This window comes from Schistocerca cancellata, chromosome 5, assembly GCF_023864275.1.
Source record: "Schistocerca cancellata isolate TAMUIC-IGC-003103 chromosome 5, iqSchCanc2.1, whole genome shotgun sequence".
In the NCBI taxonomy this organism is placed as follows: Eukaryota; Metazoa; Arthropoda; class Insecta; order Orthoptera; family Acrididae; genus Schistocerca; species Schistocerca cancellata.
The window spans coordinates 81744347-81765795 of NC_064630.1; the positions used below are offsets into that span (position 1 = coordinate 81744347).

Below are 21449 nucleotides of genomic sequence, written 5' to 3' on the forward strand. Positions count from 1 at the left end.
TAGGACCAAATTTTGAGCAAACTGATCAGATTTATGTTGATGAAATCTTCTTGGTATTACCTGTATAGTAATAGTGTTGGTTTGATGCAGTGTTTTCACAATTTTCTTATTTGGCATCTTTATACAATATGCAGGCTATACTGTACAATTTGAGCATCTGATTCTATGAGAGGATTTAATCTATAAAATTTGTCATGTTAGTCTGCATTCGATTTTGTTCCAGTTGGCTGCAAGTGGTAATATGGATTTACATCAGCTAGAAGATAGAAGTGATATTAACAGTGATTCTGAGCGGCTTGAAGCTTCACCAAGGTCTCGAGGAAAGGTGAAACACATGAAAGCTTATTTTGAACCCCATGAGACCAGAGATGATGACCTGCCACACTTCAGTTTATCAAATTACCAGACCTCCGTGCAGAGCTTCACTTCTGATGCTGAAGTGAAGTTCTCCAGGTTTGATATCCATACTTCAGTAGAAGAACACAAGGTTTGTCCTGAGTGTGGCGACTTTCAGACTGAATGTAAATGTAAACAGCCAAAGGCCCCTCAAAAAGAACTTCCTGAGCCACAGAGGACTACTTCATCAAAAAGTGATACAAGACCTAGTGAATGCAGTTTCATTTCAAATGCCAGTCTCAGCACTTTGCTGCCCCATCCGAGCTCTTCTTCCAACGATCTGTTTGGAAGTGACGCCTCACTTGTATTGGGATCTTCTCATGGAGATGGGAAGCATCTTCAGGAAACAGATGCAAAGGTAACACTTTTCCTTGGGGAAAGTATTATATTTTATTTCATTATGTGTCATTTTATGTGAACTATCAAATTTATTCCTTACACCTGTGAAATAAACTAACAGTGGGAGAATCAGTTTACAAACAAATACATTTATCTTACTTATAGAACTTGTGTATGTAGTCATCAGTTATTCTTTCAGTTTGTGCATGAAAGTCCACAAAAAGAGTCTCACTGATTACTTTTTCTTCTGATGATAGTGCACAAACGTGACAAAAGTGTGCGGTGGTGGATAAAGTTCTTATGACACATATAAAAAAAAAAGACTCCTTCACAGTTGTCAGCATAGGGTATTGTATTGTATTGTATTGTATTGTATTTATTGGTCCAGTAAATCATACATGTACAGTAGCAAATAATGAAAGAAATAAGCTACAGTGCAATCTGTGAGTGCCTAGGGAGCCTGTCTTTTGTATTGCTATCAATCAGAGAAAAAAATATTAATGTTTATAGTTTCTTACGAAACATGTGACTAGATTGAAATAAGTGAGCTTATAATGAGCATTTGAATATTTAATGAAATTGTTTCTCGAGTTTAATAGTGGTAAGGGAATGAAATCGTGTTAGTGCTGGTTAATGGCAGCTGCATTTTTATGCCTATTTTGTTGCAGTGATTACTGTATTGATATTTCAAAGAAATAATTGGCACAACAGATGCTACTGCAGGCCCATATCACTACCGATATTTCCCTCATAAATCCATTATTTGGTTTCATTCTAAGGTAGATCCATAGTTCTTTCTTATTAACAGCACATGCCATGGTGCTGAAACACTGAGGCAAGTGATAATCGTGAAAAATGAATTAAATAGTTTGGAGCTGTGTCATAAAATCAAGGTGACTGATACGTGACAACCATTGTTTTTTCAAGGTAGCTGGTAGCACTAAATGAATCCAAATTGCAATATTATTATTAATTTAGGCAAATTAATGACATTCAATCACCAATTAGTGACTGCTGTGTCAGTTACAGAAGAACTCTTGTGCAGATTCTCTACAGTTAATCAGCCACATATGGTGCACAAAATACAATCTAGCATCACATCACATGTTGGTGAGTTGCAAGTACTGGTAAATGACAGTACTCTCACAAAGCATTGTATTAGGTATGAATTAAAATAGCTCAAATACCAAGTTCCAACCAAAGTTTCCAGGAGATTTTCTATGGTTGGGAGACAAATGCTGGAACTGAAAATACCCTCCTAAATATTCTCAAGTGAGAACCTCTGTGCCCTAGTCACAACTCACTGAGATTTGGCTGGAAAGAACAGAGCTTGTGAACAGGAATAATCTCTAATCACATATCCTGATATTTTTATGAAAGTGCTGCTCACTGCTGAGAACGAGGAGAAGAATGACGGACATTGCACGTTATTCACTTTTATCTGGTCAGTGGTGACCTTAGCAAACCATACTGACTGCAATAACATTGGATAATAATAATTTGTAATTTGTAGCAATACAATTTCAGATTGGTTATATCAAACCTAAGGGACTGCCAACTCCACGTGTCACTTATGCTTTTGAGAACTGCTGCCAGTTCTTAAAGAGCAGTCCATATTCTATGGCTAAGAAACTTCCTGAGGTGAGAAATGTGTAGATTTGTTCCCAAAACTCCAACATCTCCCCCCCCCCCCCCCCCGGTCCCCCTCTCTTTCACATACAACTGAAAGGAAATCAATAATGATGGGATGATAGTGCAATGAGAGGCATCGTGTCACCACACATTTATGAGTTTCAACCCTTGGTCTATGGCTGGCTAACAGACTCAGCAGTAAAGTTCCTCACTCATGGGCTCACTGGAACTGCTTTTGACATCATTAACAACTCTGGCTGATACAGCAGCTACTCTGCTGGCCTGAAAGGCTGAAAGGACACCTCCTCATCCACCAAACTGAGGGTCATACAAATTTCTCACACATATCACTTACCTTCATCTACTTTAGGAACTATGCATATCAGTATCACTCTCAATACACAGATCTTTTGATTTCATAATTGTTACCTATTCAAATCATAATAGGACAACACAGATAAAAAATATTTCATAATTTGCAACTAAGTTCTCTATTATTCCCAAACCTCTACAGTAACATCTAATCATCACCACAACTTTGTACAGAGACAGTAAGAACCTCTACAAATTACTGACTGTTGTAAATAACATAAAAACCTAATGTGTACAGCAGACTGTACATGTACCAAATGCTCTTGTACTTACACTCTAAGCTCAAGGGCTAAGTGTTGAACACAAAAATGTTATAGAGGTAGAAATAGAATAGAATAGAATAGAATAGAATCTTTATTTGCCTTTCAATATGTTTTCCATACAGTTGACATTGTCAGTGTGTTCAATACATTTTTTTAAAAATTACAATAATTATTATTGTACATAATTGTACCTGTACAGGGCAAGCAGATACCATGCTAAAGTGATATTGATAATACCACAATTATTCATTCACAATAGTAATAATAATAATAATAGTAATAATAATAATAATAATAATAATAATAATAATAATAATAATACATCCTAACAGTTAAATATACAATAGTATCAAGATATATTTATGGTACATCTTACGTATCCATGTTATAAGTCTTTGCTGGTACATTACTGTCACAAACATATATGTATAATTCACATGGCAGTTTTTTGTTTCATGTAGCATATCTCTTTTGTGTCACTGTTTAGAAACTCATCAAGTGAGTAATATGGCATACATTTGAGCCACACTTCCATTGTCTGCTTAAAGTTATTCATCGGTAGTTCGCTCACAGCTTTTGGGAGTTTGTTATAAAATTTTAAGCTAAGGTGTTTATGGCTCTTTTGTGTCAATGTCGGCCTTGTGTATGGTAAGTCTATGTTACTATTATTTCGAGTATTATGAACATGCACTTCAGATCTTAAGTTAAAGCTCTTTACATTCTCTTTAGCATATATTAAACAATTATAAATGTATATACTAGGTAGTGTCATTATCTATAGTTCTTGAAAATGGTTTTTGCAACTTTGTCTTGGTACTAGTCCTAAAATGCACCTGACTGCTTTCTTCTGCCACTTGAAGATGGTACTTGAACCCACTGAGTTACCCCAAAGAAGTACCCCGTATTGCAGTTGTGAATGGAAAAAAGCAAAGTATGTGGAGATTAGCAGATTTTTACTGATAACGTGTCTCAGCTTGTGTAATAGAAAGAGAGTTCGAGCAAGTTTGCCACATAGATAATTGGTGTGTCTGTCCCATGTAAGTTTTTGATATATATGTAAACCTAGTAACTTGACATTTTTTGTATTCTGTTCAATTGGTTTCAGGGTGAAGTAAATTTCTTCAGTGGAATTTTTTAGGCTAGGCTCAGCATCAATGACAGACATAAACTCAGTCTTCTGTTAACTTCAAGATTCATTCCCAGACATAACAGAAAACTTTACCGAAAACCTCAGCTCACTATTCTCTAGTCATATAGGCATCACTGGAGGATATTTTAGTGACCCAACAATCATTTGGTATAATTGCAGTTTTGTAAGTAGTGCACATGACAAGACATCCTATGAAACAATATTAAATGCTTTTTCTGAGAGATGCTTACAACTGACAGCATGAAATTTCATCTTGACAGAAATGTATTTATACATTTACAGCTTATAAGCTCTAATGGCAATGAATATACCTGACCTCTTCCAGGATGTCCACACTGATACATTGTACTTGTGACCATGAGGCAGTTTTAGGAAGGGCAACTAAAACAAGTAGGTAGTTGTAGATATTCTGTAAACTAGACAAACAGGCATTAGTGTCATATATCAAGGAAGAATTGGAACACTTAGTTCTTCATGTGAGCATATAGGGGAAGTGTGTCTCAAGCTAAGAAAAGTAGTTGAAAAGTACTGGATAGATGTGTGCCTGGTACAACAGTTCTTGATGGGAAGTACCCTCATGGTATAACAGTCTCTCGATAGAATCTTATAAAGAAACAGTGAGTACTGCATAATAGATTTAAAACAAAACATAGGTCTACAGACAGAGAGATGACAAAATGATGGGTTTTGCTAGCAAAAGGGTAATGTGTGAACTCTCAAGAACTACCACACTGGATTCTTATTACTTTTAACAGAGCCCAGAAAGAGGCTGTCAGTGGCACCAGTGATAATGTTTGGACATTCTTGGATGATACCCTGAAATTGAAGGCAGCAAAGCAAAAGTAGAAATTAGGAACTCCATTTTCAAATATCATTTACAAGGGTGTATCAAGAATTATAATGTTTGGACATTCTTGGATGATACACTGAAATTGAGGGCAGCAAAGCAAAAGTAGAAATTAGGAACTCCATTTTCAAATATCATTTACAAGGGAGTATCAAGGATTACTGCCACAGTTTAATTTTGTGTCACTGTGAAAATGAATGACATGGATATTAACAATATTATGAAAAGGATAGATTGCTACTCACAACACAGAGAAGGTGCTGAGTTGCAGATAGGCACAATGTAAAGGCTGCTAAACTTTTAAGTTTCTAGAGAAAAAAGTCTTTCTTCAGAAATGGAAAACACATACACACAGGCACAACTCTGCACACATGGCCACTGTCTCTGCTCACTGTGGCCCAACAGTGGGTTGCAGCTGTGACTGCATCTGATGTGAGCAGCAACCTGTGTTCAGTAGTGGGGATACGTAGGAGACATTGGGTGAGGAGGGGGAGCTATAACAGGGTAGGGGTGTGAGAAGATATTGTGTTGCCTGTGAGAGCATGCAGTGATGTGGTGGGGACAGCATAGTGCTGCTAGGTGCAGAGTCGAGAGGGTTGTGGTGGGGGATGGGGGGGGGGGGAGGGGGATGAGTAGAAAGAGGAAGAGGAGAGAATCAGAGAAGGGGAAAAGACTGTGAATGTACTGGTGGGATAGAAAGTGTGTGTAGTGTTGGAGTGGGAATATGGAAGGTGATAGGTACATGGAAGACAGGAAGTAGTGAAGGTTGTGATCAGGGGGTGGTTATGGGAACAAAGGATATGTTGCAGTCAGAGTTCCCACCTGTGCAATTCAGAAAAGCAAGTGTTGGAAGGAAGGATCCAGATGGCACAGGCTGTGAGCAGTCTTTGAGACGAAGCACATCGTATTGGGCAGCGTGTTCAGCAACTGGTTGGCCCAGCTACTCCTTGGTCGCAGTTTGGCAGTGGCCATTCATGCAGACAGACAACTTGTCAGATGTCATGCCCATGTAGAAAGCAGCACATTGGTTGCAGCTTAGTTTGTAGATCAAATGGCTGCTTTCACAGTAGCCCTGTCTTTAATGAGATAGGAGATGCCTGTGACAGGACTAGAGTAAGTGGTAGTGGGAGGATGTATGGGACAGATCTTGCATCAAGGCCTATTCCAGGGATATGGGACATGGGAGTACGGATGGACAAGAATAAGGTATAGTTTCAGTGGGCACTGGAATACCACTGTGGGAGGGGTGGGGAGGATGGTTGGCAGGATGTACCTCATTTCAGGGCATGATGAGAAGTAGTTGGAACTCTGGCAGAAAATGCGATTCTGTTGCTCCAGTCCTGGGTAGTACTGAGTCATGAGTGGAATACACCTTTGTGGCCAGACAGTGGGAATATGGGAGGTGGGATGTGACTAGAGAGACAAGGTAAGGGAGATCTGTTTTGTCAGGAGAATAATTTCAGTCTGTGAAGGTCTACGTGAGCTCCATGGCCTGTGTGGAGAGGGACTGCTTGCCACTACAGATGTGATGAGCAGATGCGGCTAGGCCATGTGCGAGGGATTTCTTGGTATGGAATGAATGACAACTGTCGAAGTGGAGATATTGTTGGTGGTTGGTTGGTTTAATGTGGATGGAGGCACTTATGTAGCCATTCTTGCAGTGGAGATCAACATCGAGGAAGGCAGCTTGTTGGGTTGAGAAGGACCAGATGAAGCAGAAGGGGCCGAAGCTGTTGATGTTCTGGAGGAATGTGCATAGGGGGCCCCACCCTCACACCAGATCATAAAAATGTACTCAGTGCACTCTCTCACAGGTAGCACAATTTCTTCCCACACCCCTACCCTACTATCACTCCCCCTCCTTGCCCCATGCCTCTCTCTTACCCCCACCGCTCAACCCAGACTGCTTCTCATATTAGAGTCAGTCACTGTCTGCAATTGGCCCACAGCAGCCATAGACATTGCTCGTGTGTGTGTGTGTGTGTGTGTGTGTGTGTGTGTGTGTGTGTGTGTGTTGTGCTTGTGTGTGGGCATTTTTTATTTCCATAGGAATTTTTTGTCTGAAAGCTTAAGTGTTTAGCACTCTTTCCATTGTGCCTGTCTGTGACTCAAAACCTTCTTTATGTGATGTGTAGCAGTCCATCTTTATCATAATATTGTTGGCATTCCATCCTGGAATTTCTGTTGTTTGAAGTGGGTATTAGTGTCATGGTGCTGAGAAGCAGATGAAATAACTCAAATGAACAATGCCCCAAGACCTGATGGAGTCCCTGTCAGACTGTACAAAGAACACAGGCCACATCTGTCAACAAGAATGGTAACAGAAGTGATCCACAATATAATTGACATCCATATGTTATAGAATCATAGAAGATACTGTGAGCTCAAAGTTAATGAAATATCTTGTATGAATGATGTCCCACATGAGATCAGCACAGATTCCAAAAATGTCAGACATGCAAAACATAACTCACACTGAAATGCTGCTAAGTGGAATAGCTCTACTTGTAATAATTCCACTCTTAACATACATACCTTTTTTCATTTCTATGCATAGTAGATTAGATTAGATTAGATTTACTTTCATTCCAATTGATCCGTAGTGAGGAGGTCCTCCAGGATGTGGAACATTTCAGAAAAACAATAATACATGACAAATATTTACAACTAAAACAAATAAGCTAATGTACCATTCCACAGGTCCCAAGTGGAATGATCGTCATTTTTTAATGAACACTAAGAGTCATTTTACAAATACTAATGCACTGAATTTAAAATAAAAAAGTTTTTTATTTATTTATAAGGTAATAAACATGTAATACAACTACTGTAATACTTATTTACAATGAACACATTACTGCACTGAAATGGTGCAGAAGTTAGATTATACTCACACACACACACACACACACACACACACACACACACACACACGGACACAGACACACAAATTTTCAGTGAACACATTACTGCACTGAAATTGTGCAGAAGTTATGTTGTACTTATATACAAATCAGTTGGTTTTACTAAGAAATTCATCAATGGAGTAGAAGGAGTTGGCCACCAATAAATCCTTTAGGCTTCTCTTAAACTGAATTTCATTGGTTGTTAAGCTTTTTATGGCTGCTGGCAAGTTATTGAAAATGTGTGTTCCTGAATAATGCACACCTTTTTGTACAAGACTAAGTGACTTTAAATCCTTGTGAAGATTATTCTTATTTCTAGTATTGATTCCATGAATTGAGCTGTTGGTTTGAAAAAGTGATATATTTTTAATGACAAATTTCATTAAGGAATAAATATATTGGGAAGCTGTAGTTAGTATCCCTAGTTCCCTAAACAGGCTTCTGCAGGATGTTCTTGAGTTCACACCACATATAATTCTTACTGCACGTTTTTGTGCCCAGAAAACTTTAGCTTGGCTTGATGAATTACCCCAAAAAATAATCCCATATGACATTATGGAATGAAAGTAAGCATAGTATGCCAGCTTTTTCATTTTTATATCCCCTATGTCTGACAAAATTCGCATTGCAAACAGAGATTTGTTAAGACGCTTCAGCAGTTCTGTGGTGTGCTCCTCCCAGTTGAATTTATTATCAAGCTGTAATCCCAATCAAGCTGTAATCCCAGGGCTATTACAAATGATTGAAGCGATTTCATAAATTCACTGTAGCTCCAGTCATTGACATATGGTCACGACACACTACAGATACGTAGAAAAACTCATAAAGTTTTGTTCGGCTGAAGCCGCACTTCAGGTTTCTGCCGCCAGAGCGCTCGAGAATGCAGTGAGACAAAATGGCGACCGGAGCCGAGAAAGCGTATGTCGTGCTTGAAATGCACTCACATCAGTCAGTCATAACAGTGCAACGACACTTCAGGACGAAGTTTGACAAAGATCCACCAACTACTAACTCCATTCTGCAATGGTATGCACAATTTAAAGCTTCTGGATGCCTCTGTAAGGGGAAATCAACGGGTCGGCCTGCAGTGAGCGAAGAAACGGTTGAACGCGTGCGGGCAAGTTTCACGCGTAGCCCACGGAAGTCGACGAATAAAGCAAGCAGGGAGCTAAACATACCACAGCCAACGGTTTGGAAAATCTTACGGAAAAGGCTAAAGCAGAAGCCTTACCATTTACAATTGCTACAAGCCCTGACACCCGATGACAAAGTCAAACGCTTTGAATTTTCGGTGCGGTTGCAACAGCTCATGGAAGAGGATGCGTTCAGTGCGAAACTTGTTTTCAGTGATGAAGCAACATTTTTTCTTAATGGTGAAGTGAACAGACACAATGTGCAAATCTGGGCGGTAGAGAATCCTCACGCATTCGTGCAGCAAATTCGCAATTCACCAAAAGTTAACATGTTTTGTGCAATCTCACGGTTTATAGTTTACGGCCCCTTTTTCTTCTGCAAAAAAAACGTTACAGGACACATGTATCTGGACATGCTGGAAAATTGGCTCATGCCACAACTGGAGACCGACAGCGCCGACTTCATCTTTCAACAGGATGGTGCTCCACCGCACTTCCATCATGATGTTCGGCATTTCTTAAACAGGAGATTGGAAAACCGATGGATCGGTCGTGGTGGAGATCATGATCAGCAATTCACGTCATGGCCTCCACGCTCTCCCGACTTAACCCCATGTGATTTCTTTCCTGTGGGGTTATGTGAAAGATTCAGTGTTTAAACCTCCTCTACCAAAAAACGTGCCAGAACTGCAAGCTCGCATCAATGGTGCTTTCGAACTCATTGATGGGGACATGCTGCGCCGAGTGTGGGAGGAACTTGATTATCGGCTTGATGTCTGCCAAATCACTAAAGGGGCACATATCGAACATTTGTGAATGCCTAAAAAAACTTTTTGAGTTTTTGTATGTGTGTGCAAAGCATTGTGAAAATATCTCAAATAATAAAAGTTATTGTAGAGCTGTGAAATCGCTTCAATCATTTGTAATAACCCTGTATGTACAAATCTCCAAATCTATAACTAAGCTATATTTTTTAAAACTTTATTATTTATTGTATGTTTTACACACTGCCACTGATAACAGAAAAAATAGTTAATGCAGAAATATTTTCTTTAATGATTCATGAAAACCATATGTACTTGAAAATTCAACCCTGCTACTTCTTGTTCATTTTATGATTGACATCACATTTTTGAAGACCCTTGTGTGCTTCCTTGTAAAGAGAATATGTCTTCAAAGAACAGAAAGTCCAGAATGAAATAACAACAATATGGAAATGATAGATTGTTACTCCCACATATAGGAGGGGTTGTGCTGCAGGTAGTCGCAACAAAAGAGAATACTGTGGGTTTCTGGAAACAGTAGTCATTTGTGAAACTTACTGGCAGATTAAAACTGTGTGCTGGGCCGAGACTCAAAATTGGGAACTTTGCCTTTCGCGGGCAAGTGATCTACCAACTGAGCTACCCAAGCACAACTCACGCCCCATCCTCACAGCTTTACTTCTGCCAGTACCTTGTTTCCTACCTACCAAACTTTACAGAAGCTCTCCTGTGAACCTTGCAGAACTATCACTCCTGAAAGAAAGGATATTGCGGAGACATGGTTCAGTGACAGTCCTAGTATAATGATAACAAGACTGTCCGAGGTTAAGTTTAGATTCCACTAATACTTTCAGATAGTGTTTTTCAGGGTTTGAAGGTTGCAGGGGTAAACAATATTACAGAAACATTACATGTAATAAGTTTATAGTAAAAGTTTTACACTAATTATGTCTGCATATGCAGTTTACTGGATTGGATTACACCGAGCTTTTGCTGTGCGTGCGTGCGTGTGCGTTCGTGTGCGTGTGTGGGCGTGTATGTGCATGTGTGTGCACATGCGTGTGTGTGCATGTGTGTGTGTGTGGTGAAATTTATGAATTGTACTGTCAAACCATAGAAGTATTTGACAATATGTGCTTATAAGTAGTGGTATATGTTCTTGAGATATGGTTCATCTAATGCAACTAAATGAAAGGCACAAATAAAATAGAAAGAAACATTCCACATGGGAAAAATATATTAAAAACAAAGATTCCATGACTTACCAAACAGGAAAGCGCTGGTAGATAGGCACAATAAAAAACACACAAACACAGACACAAAATTTCAAGCTTTCACAAGCAACAGTTGCTTTGTCAGGAAAGAGGGAAGGAGAGGGAAAGATGAAAGGATGTGCGTTTTAAGGGAGAGGGTAAGGAGTCATTCCAATCCCGGGAGCGGAAAGACTTACCTTAGGGTGAAAAAAGGACAGGTATACACTCGCACACACACACATATCCATCCACACATATACCAAGTGTATAGGTATATGTGTGGATGGATATGTGTGTGTGTGCAAGTGTATACCTGTCCTTTTTTCCTATACACTTGGTATATGTGTGGATGGATATGTGTGTGTGTGCGAGTGTATACCTGTCCTTTTTCCCCCTAAGGTAAGTCTTTCCGCTCCCGGTATTGGAATGACTCCTTACCCTCTCCCTTAAAACCCACATCCTTTCATCTTTCCCTCTCCTTCCCTCTTTCCTGACGAAGCAACTGTTGGTTGCGAAAGCTTGAAATTTTGTGTCTGTGTTTGTGTGTTTTTTATTGTGCCTATCTACCAGCGCTTTCCTGTTTGGTAAGTCATGGAATCTTTGTTTTTAAATGAAAGGTACATTAGACAAACCACATCCCAAGAATATAGAAGCAACTAAGGAGTGACAGAAAACAAAAAAATGATGAATAGTATATATGTATAAATATATTTTTTCTTCATCTATTCATTCATGCCACATCACCACATAATCTCTCATAATCTATACTATCAATGTTGACTTACCCTATATTCTCATTTCAAAACAGTAATCAAATCCATCAATTAAAACTGAAAGCACATTTGCTCCTAACATGAATGTACAGCCAGATCAGAATTGACCTGGATGGAGAGTGTGACTATACAAACTTTGCATATTCCAGAATGCATGTATATTACAAATGTAAAATATTTCAAGAACCTTCTGGAGATGAGAAATACTAAATAACAAATACCTGCAAATGAAACTAACCACTGCAGTACTCCATGTGCCATGGCTTGCAGCTTGGAGCATTTCTCCCTCTCCTGGAGAAACAATGACCTGCTGTTTCAGAAGTTCTCGTTGAAGCTATCTGCCTCTTTAGCTGAGTGTTCGTTGGGTTGCCTCCCATGTGGCAGGACCAGGCTCAATTCTCGGCTGGGTCAGAGTTTTTTCCACTTGGGGCCTAGCGGTCATGTTGTCTCATTTCATCACCATCGACACACAGGTCACCAAATGTGGTGTCAACTGAGAAAACTTGCAACTTGGCACTACGAACTCCCCCAGGCACAGATTCCCAGCTGTTAGTGCCTTATGACCATTGCATTTCATTTCATTGGAGCCAATTACAACACCCTGGATGTAGACCTTGTCAATAGTCCTCTGTATGGCATCATTGGCAGATTCTCACATTCTGGTCATCCCTATACTGAGCACTGAAGGTAACCCCTCTTATCAAAGCTTCATTATAATTGAGTGGGTCTTCAGTTTCCTTGAAGTTTCACTCATCAGTTAGCACCTCTGGACTGTAGAAGGGCTTCATATGGAAGACATGGATTAAGATGGGTTGTTGTTGGGTTGTTGTGAGGGGGAAGACCAGACAGCGAGGTCATTGGTCTCATGGGATTAGGGAAGGATGGGGAAGGAAGTCAGCCATGCCCTTTCAAAGGAACCATCCGGGCATTTGCCTGGAGCAATTTAGGGAAATCACAGAAAACCTAATCCAGGATGGCCGGATGCGGGATTGAACCATCATCCTCCCGAATGTGAGGCCCGTGTGCTAACCACTGCGCCACCTTGCTTGGTCATGGATTAAGTCTTTGCACTTTTGTCTTTGTGGTGAAGGTTCATAATCCTCAGTTTCACATGTTCCATCCAGCATGCAACGAAGGATACAATATGGTCCAAAGTAGCTCTTCAGTAACTTTTCTGATAACCCCAACTTCCACCCAGGTGTAAAAATTCATACCAAGTCTCCAAGGTTGTATCTCACTTGTCTGTGCTTGGCATTATGGGGCTCTCAGCCTTTCTCTTGGGTGGCAGGGTCCGCATGCAAGCCAGCTGCTTTGTGTCTTCGGAATATCCATTGTCCTTTAGCCCTCATGACTGTGGAGCAGAAAGAATGATATGTAGCTTGTGGTATCTTTGTTCACTTGCTGTATGCGAATGTCGCTATGAGCAATATTGTATTCCAGTTTCTCTGTTGAACTTCATTGTACATTGAGAGTGTATCTGCCTTCACCATATAAAAGTGTTCTGCCCCCTGAGGCTATTCATCTGTGGATAGAAGGCAGTTTTTATCCTGTGGGTGATGTCGCAACATGAAATTATCTCTGATACTAGTTCTGAGGAAAACTTTTCCATAATCAGAGATCATCACATAAGCTGTTCCCTGCTTCTGAATGATGTCTTCCAGAGGAACATTGCAGTTTCTAGACTTTTGGCAGTTGGCACAGCTATGGTGACAGCATACTGGTAACTGGTGAGGTAGTCAGTACAGACTATTATCCATTAATTCTTGTTTGTTAACTTTGGGGAAACTTCCTGGGAGATAAATTCCAATTCAGTGGTCTGGCGCTGCTGCAGGTAATTTTGGCACTTACTTCTGTCATTGGCATTCCTTACACTGGGTCACATAGTTTCTAATGGATTGTAGAGAACTGGTCAATGATATCTGCATCTAATTTGGTCTAGAGTTTTCACAAATCACAGCTGACCAGATGTGGGAATGCCATGGAAACGCTTCAGTATCACTGGCCACAGATGAGCTGGGATGAGAGCTGCCATTTCCTCTTATGCAATATTCCATTTATTAATTGGAATCCTTCTTTGGTCACTTCCTCATTCTTCAAGTCTTCTGTGGTTTTCAACAATGCTGGGTCTTCTCTCTGGTCAACACCAGACTCATTTAATGCACCATTGACTGAGACTTCATACACGCTGCTGTGTCCACCAAAGGATTCCTTGAAATGGAGTCAGCATCCTTGTGTTTTCATTCATTTTTGTATACCATTGTGACATCATACTCCTGAAGCCTCAGTGTCCATGCTAGTTGACCCAAGCTAGTCAGCCAGAATAGAGAATGGTGATCCATCTCAACAGTGAATAGTTTGCCAAGCAAATTAAGCCAGAACTTGTTACTGGCCCAAACAGCTGCGAGACCCTATTTCTCGGTTGGAAAGTAGTTCTTTTGGACTTGGAGAGTACTCTGGAAATATAAGCTGTCACCTTTTCAGCACCTTCCTTAATCTGTATAGAAATGTCCTTTCTCCACAACTGGTTGAACTGACGTGAAGTTGTCTCAGTGTTCTTGTCATACAGTGCTAGAATATGGAGAAGATGGGACACACGATGTGTCCAGAGCATCCACAATGATAGTAGAATGGCATCTTGTCCTCTGTCCTCTGAATGTCTGTTCTTCTGCATTATGATTTTCTTTGTGGAGGAGTTGGTTGTATCTGTGTTGGTCAAATGCTGATTTGTCTTTAGACAGTGGCAGCATAATTCCAAGTTTGTCAGGTTCATTCTTTATAGTGCATTAGGCTGGCAGTGGAGATTGGTGGCAAAGGTTGATACCCTCTCCTTTAACATTCCCTATTACAATCTGACATATGTAGTTGATGTTCATAGCTGCTATCGCTTGTATACTCGGCCTGACAGTTCTTGCTGCCAAAAAGCCAGCCAGCAACACTAATCACTGTTCTACCGCTTTACAGACAAATAAAGCACAATAGCAATTACATCCTACTGATAATTCAATATGTATATGGATACACTGCTATTAAAAAAATAATTTTCTACATACTTAACAGAACATGCCTGTTTACAATACTCTACTACTTTCCATGCAACTTAAAAATGAGTATTATTAATTACCATTCACCCAACTGGAATTTTTAATCCTTGATTCCAGAAAATCAGATAATTTGTAGAAAGAGTGGCTAATGAAGTATACATTTAAGTTGTTTTTGAATTGGGATGCCCAATATCTTGTTTGATATTGGATGAAACTTAGTTGAAAACATCTGCAGCAGTTATATACCTCTACTCTGAATCCTAAGCAAGGAGTCAATACTTACATGAAAATTATATTTGTGTCTTTTATTGCGTTTGTGGAATCACAAGAAACTGATTTTTATTTTAAGCAACAAATACCACTGAAGAGTAAATGTAACTAACAAATGAGTGTAAGAATCCAAACACCCTTAAGCAACCCTTACAAGACATGTGATTATCTGCCTCAAATGGTAGTCTTACTGTTTGCTCTTGCTGAATAAATACTTTATGTACTTTAGGTTATTTGCTCCAGAACATAATTCAGTAAGGCAACAGGGAGTGAAATACACAAAATAGAACATCAGCCTTGTCTTTGGGTCGACACAGTGAGAGATACTTCCTGGAACTCAGCTTCTTGAATGGCTTACCTTTGTGTTGGTTCCATTTTAACTTATTACCCAACTGGACTATGAGGATTTATTTTAATTTGTAATGATGTCCTTTTAATGTTGGAATTTACAAAAGAGTAGACTGTAGTGGTTTACAGTGTACAACAGAAGCACACATATACTTTGATTCCATTTGGAACCCTTGTGCACAGTGAGAGTATATTATTATAAGGAAGAAAACAGTCAATTATCGATAAAATTATTTAATTGGATAGATAAAAAATCTACTCACCAAGTGGCGGCAGAACACACACGTAAAAGACTGTTTTGTTTGGCAAGCTTTCGGAGCCAGTGGCTCCTTCTCCAGGCAGAAGGGTTGAAGGGGAAGGAAGAAGGATGAAGGAAAAGGATGAAGGAAAAGGACCAGAGAGGCCTAGGAAAAGGTCTAAATTTTGGGAAAGTCACCCCAGAATCGCAGATCAAGGGAGACTTATCATACAGGATGAGAAGGAAAGATTGATTGTTGGGGACTGCATCAGATGAGATTTGAAAATCTGAGAGCTTAAAGGTGGAAGACAGATATTACTACTAAAGTATCATACATGAGTTAATAAGAGTGAGAAGCTAAGTGCATTCTACATAGCAGAGGTTGGAGGGGGTGGTGAAAAATAGACAGGAAAGATAATGAAAGATGTAGAAAACTAAAACAGACTGAAGCAAAGAGTAGTAACAGTGAAGAAAAGCTGAGATGGAAGAAGTTAATGTAAATTAAGGCCAGGTCAGTGGATAGAACCAAGGACATGCTGTAGGTCTAGTTCCCACCTGCAGAGTTCTGAGAAACTGGTGTTTTGGGGGAAGAATCTAGATGGCGCATGTGGTGAAACAGGCGCCAAGGTCGCAAATGTCACGTTGTAGAGCATGCTCTGCAAAATGATATTGCAAGTTGCCAGTATATACCCTCTGTCTATGCCCATTCATCCTAATAGATAATGTGGTGGTAGTCATGCTGATGTAGAAGGCTGAACAGTATTTACATAATCATGCGTCATTTTGCAGGTGGCACTCCTTTTGATAGTATATGTTTTGCCAATTACAGGGCTATTATAGGTGGTGGTAGGAAGGTCCATAGAGCAAGTGGGGATGGTTACAGGGATAGGAGCCACAGGGTAGGGAGATGGGTGCAGAAGGAGCATAGAGTCTGACAAGAATATTTCAGAGATTGGGAGGTCGATGGAAAGCTATTCTAGGTGTGGTGTGCAATATTTTTGACAGAATGGATCTTATTTCAGGACATGATTTTAAGAAGTCATTGCCCTGTTGAAGTAGCTGATTAATATATTCCAGACCAGAATATTACTGAGTCACCAATGGTGTGCTCCTGGCCATCCTGAAGTTGCTGGCTTCAAAGCAGCCACCAAACGTATGGATGATCAACACCTGCAACCCATAGTACAAAAACTTCCCTGATGTATCAAAGATACCAACCATTTCCTAGATCGTCTGAAATCTGTGCCCGTTCCACTTCCACCACACACTTTTCTTGTCACCATTGATGCTATTTCCCTCTATACCAGCATCCCTGCGTGGTCTGTCTGCTGCTGACATTTCCTCAGTCAGTGCCCACGTGATTCCAAACCCATGACATCCCTCCTACTTACCTTAAACAGCTTTGTGCTTACCAACAACTACTTCACCTTTGAGGGCCAGGCATACAAACAGATCAGGGATATGGCCTTGGGAACTAGGATGGCTCCTTCCTATGCCAACCTTTTCATGGGTCACTTGGATTAGATACATTGATGACATCTTTACCCTATGGACTCATGGTGAGGCTGACCTGCTACAATTCCTGGAGTTTCTAAATACCTTCTCCCAGTTAAATTTCGCGTAGTCCTTTCCTGAATCCCATGCCACTTTCCTTGATGTTGATCTCGTCCTCACTGAAGGCCACTACACACTTCAGTCCACATTAAACCTACCAACAAACAACACTACTTGCATTTTGACAGTTGCCATTCTTTCCATGTCAAACATTCCCTCCCAAACAGTTTTGCATCTGAGGCAAACATATTTGTTCGGATCCAAACTCTTTACAGCAATACACTACCATTCTCACCTCAGCCTTCGCTGCACATAATTACCCAACCAGCCTAGTTAAAAAGCAGATTTCCTGGGCCATCACTTCCAATCCTGGTACTACTGATCCCTCCACAAAATAGCTTTGCAGCACACCATTGGTGACTCAGTACTATTCTGGCCTGGAATGTGTTAATCAGCTACTTCGACAGGGCTGTGACTTCCTAAAATCATGTCCTGAAATGAAAGCCATTCTGTCAAAACTTTTTCCCACCGCACCTAGAATAGCTTCCCATTGCCCGCCCGATCTCTGCAATATTCTTGTTATGCCCTATGAACCTTCTGCACCCATCTCCCTACCCTATGGCTCCTACCCTTGTGACCATCCTCACTGCAAGGCTTGCCCAATGCACCCTCCTACCACAACCTATAATAGCTATGTAACTGGCAAAACTTATACTGTCAAAGGGAGAGCCACCTGAAAAATGACACATGTTTATGTAAACACTATTCAGCCTTCTACATCAGCATGACTACCACCATATTATCAATTAGGATGAATGGGCGTAATCAGAGGGTATATACTGGCAACTTGCAATATCCTGTTGCAGAGCATGCTCTAAAATAGAACAGTCCTTTTCCTTTCCCTTAGAGCATGCTCCAAAATATGACATTTGTGACCTCGGCACCTGTTTCACCACACTGGATTCTTCCCCCAGACACCAGTTTCTCAAAACTCCGCAGGTGGGAACTAGCACTACAACATGTCCTTGGTTCTCGTCCCCCACCTGGCCTTAATTTACATTAATTTCTTCCGTCTCAGCTTTTCTTTGCTGTAACTACTCTTTGCTTCAGTCCGTTTTAGTTTTCTACATCTTTCATTGTCTTTCCTGTCTATTTTTCACGACCCCCTCTCACCTCTGTTACAATGCACTTAGCATCTCACTCTTATTAACTCATGCATGATGTTTTAGCAGTAATCTCTGTCTCGCATATTACCCTGTCTTCTTCCACCTTTAAGCTCTCAGCTTTTCAAGTGTCGTCCAATGCAGTCCCCAAATCGGGCTTTCCTTCTCATCCCGTATGGTAAGTCTCCTATGACCCATGGTTCTGCGTCACTTTCCCAAAATTTACCCCTTTTCCTAGACCTCTCCAGTCCTTTTCCTTCCCCTTCAATGCTTCTACCTGAAGAAGGAGCCACTGGCTCCAAAAGCTTGCTAATCACATCGGTCTTTTATGTGTGTGTTCTGCTGCTACTTGGTGAGTAAATGTTTTTATTTATCCAACTATATTATTATAAAGAAGGATAGGAACACAGCAATCAGTAACAATCCCATTGGGTTTTTTATTATTCTTGCGTATCCAGATTTCAGATATTAATAGGTATCTTCAGTGCATTTGAGAGAGTTATAATCCAACAACTCCCAGCAGTACATGTCACCAATAAAGTCATATGGTGACATATACTGCTGGGAGTTTGTTGGATTGTAACCATTTGACTTTATTGGTGATATGTAATGCTGAGAGTCTGTTGGATTATAACTCATTCAAATGCACTGAAGATGGCCATTGACAGCTGAAATCTGGATATCCAAGAAGAATAAGAAAACAATGAGATTGTGACTCATTGGTGAATTCCTGTCCTTCCTTATAGAAACACACACATTTAGAACAAAACTTTTTAACATTATTAGTCATTAACAGCCATTTGACATAAAGACTTGCTGTCGACTTTGTTGACCACTTCAGTGACATGGGTTTTAGTTAGTATTGGAATTCACCAAAGAAATTGACTTCTTACATCTACCATCCATTCATCTGGCATCTGCTACTGCTTATCCCCTTTTCATTTTTGCTATAGTTGTAATTATGTTTTCCATACCAGTCAGTTCCCTGACCAATTTGACTGTTTTCCAACCTCCCCTAGTAATGCACAACATGCATTCTAGGTCCATCACTGCCATTAGTCAGAATTAAATAGTGGAGGTGTTGAGCCATCTCAAGGCATATAATCAATACTGAGAACTTGGCTGCAACATCTACATCTCCATGATTACTCTGCAATTCACAGTTAAGTGCCTGGCAGAGGGTTCATTGAACCACCTTCAAGTTATTTCTCTGTTGTTCCACTCTCAAAAAGTTCACAGGCAAAATGAACGCTCAAATCTTTCTGTGCGGGCTCTGATTCTCTTATTATGATCTTCATTCTTCCCTTTGTAGATGGGCACCAACAAAATATTTTCACACTCTGACAACAAAGCCGGCCAGTGTGACCAAGTGGTCCTAGGCGCTTCAGTCTGGAACCATGCCTCGGTCATGGATGTATGTGATGTCCTTAGGTTAGTTAGACTTAAGTAGTTACAAGTTCTAGGGGACTGATGACCTCAGATGCTAAGTCCAATAGTACTCAGAGCCATTTGAATCATTTTTGACAACAAAGTTGGTGACTGAAATTTCATGAGAAGATACTGCTGCAATGAAAATCACCTTTGCTGTAATGATTGCCACCCAAATTCCTGATTCATATCCAAGGCACTCTCTCCTCTATTTCAGAATAATACAAAATGAGCTGCTCTTCTTTGAACTTTTTCAGTGTATGCCATCATCATCTGATGCCGATCCCAAGCCACACAGCCATACTCCAGCAAGGGGCAGATAAGCATAGTGTAAGCAGCCTCTTTAGAAGACCTGTTGCATATCTTAAGTGTTCTGCCAATAAATCACAGTCTTTGGTTTGCTTTCCCCACAACGTCATCTGCGTGATCATTCCATTTTAAGTTATTTGTAATTATAATCCCTAAGTACATAGCTGAATTTACAGCATTTGTAGATTTGTGTGTTTTATCCTGCAACCAAAATGTAGCAACTTCATTTAGTACTCATGTGGATGACTTCACACTTTTCGTTATTTAGCGTCAATTGCCACTTCTTGCAACATACAGATATCTTGTCTAAATCATTTTGCAATTTGCTTTGATCATCTGATGATATTATAAGACAGTAAATGACAGCATTATCTGCAAATTCTCTTAGGAGGCCTGCTCAGGTTGTCTCGTAAACCGTTTATGGAGATCAGAAACAACAGAGGGCCTGTAACACTTCCTTGGGGAATGCCAGATATTGCTGCTGTTTTACTCAGTGACTTTCTATCAGTTACTATGAACTGTGAACTTCCTGACAGGAAATCATGAATCCAGTCACACAACTGAGACAATACTCCATAGGGACACAATTTGATTAGAAGTCACTTGTGAGGAATGGTGTCAAAAGCATTCTGGAAATCTGAAAATATGGAATCAATTTGACATTCCCTGTCAGTAACACTCATTACTCTCTGAGAATAAAAAGCTAGTTGAATTTCACAAGAACAATAGTTTCTGAATCCATTTTGGCTGCTCTTCAATAAATCATTCTCTTCGAGATAACCCATAATTTGTGAACTTGTTCCAAAATCCTACTGCAAATTGACTTCAGTGATATGTGTCTGTAATTCAGCAGATTACTTCTATTTCATTTCTTCAGTATTGGTGTGACTTGTCAGACTCTCCAGTCTTTAGGTACATATCTTTCAATGAGTGAACAGTTGTATATGATAGCTAAGTATTGGGCTGTTGTATGAGCATACTCTAAAAGGAATCTGACTGGTATACAACCTGAACCAGAGAGCTTGCCTTCATTAAGTGATTTAAACTGCTTTGCTGCACCAAGGATATCTCCTTATAAGTTTCTCATGTTGGCAGTTGTTCTTGATTCAGAAGCATCCCTGCAGACTACATTGTGCCAGCACTACATCTCGACTAAGCTTGAGGGATTGTGTCAGGTGAAGTGGGGGAGAGGAGAAAGAAGGTGGTAGCAGGAGGGATGGTTGGGGAAGTATGGCTGATGACTGAGTAGGTGAAGTGACAGGTGCCTGGT

At 40.2% G+C, this 21449-nt stretch overlaps 1 protein-coding gene across 1 annotated transcript in view; it reads left to right on the forward strand.

Moving 5' to 3' along the window:
- The first annotated feature begins 241 nt into the window (after positions 1 to 241).
- LOC126188371 (putative leucine-rich repeat-containing protein DDB_G0290503) overlaps positions 242 to 21449 on the forward strand; it is a 180132-nt gene continuing 158924 nt past the window's right edge. Inside the window, exons 1-2 of the mRNA XM_049929970.1 lie at positions 242 to 754; positions 2263 to 2376. Coding sequence (XP_049785927.1) covers positions 242 to 754; positions 2263 to 2376 — 627 coding nt within the window. The remainder of the gene's footprint in view (positions 755 to 2262; positions 2377 to 21449) is intronic.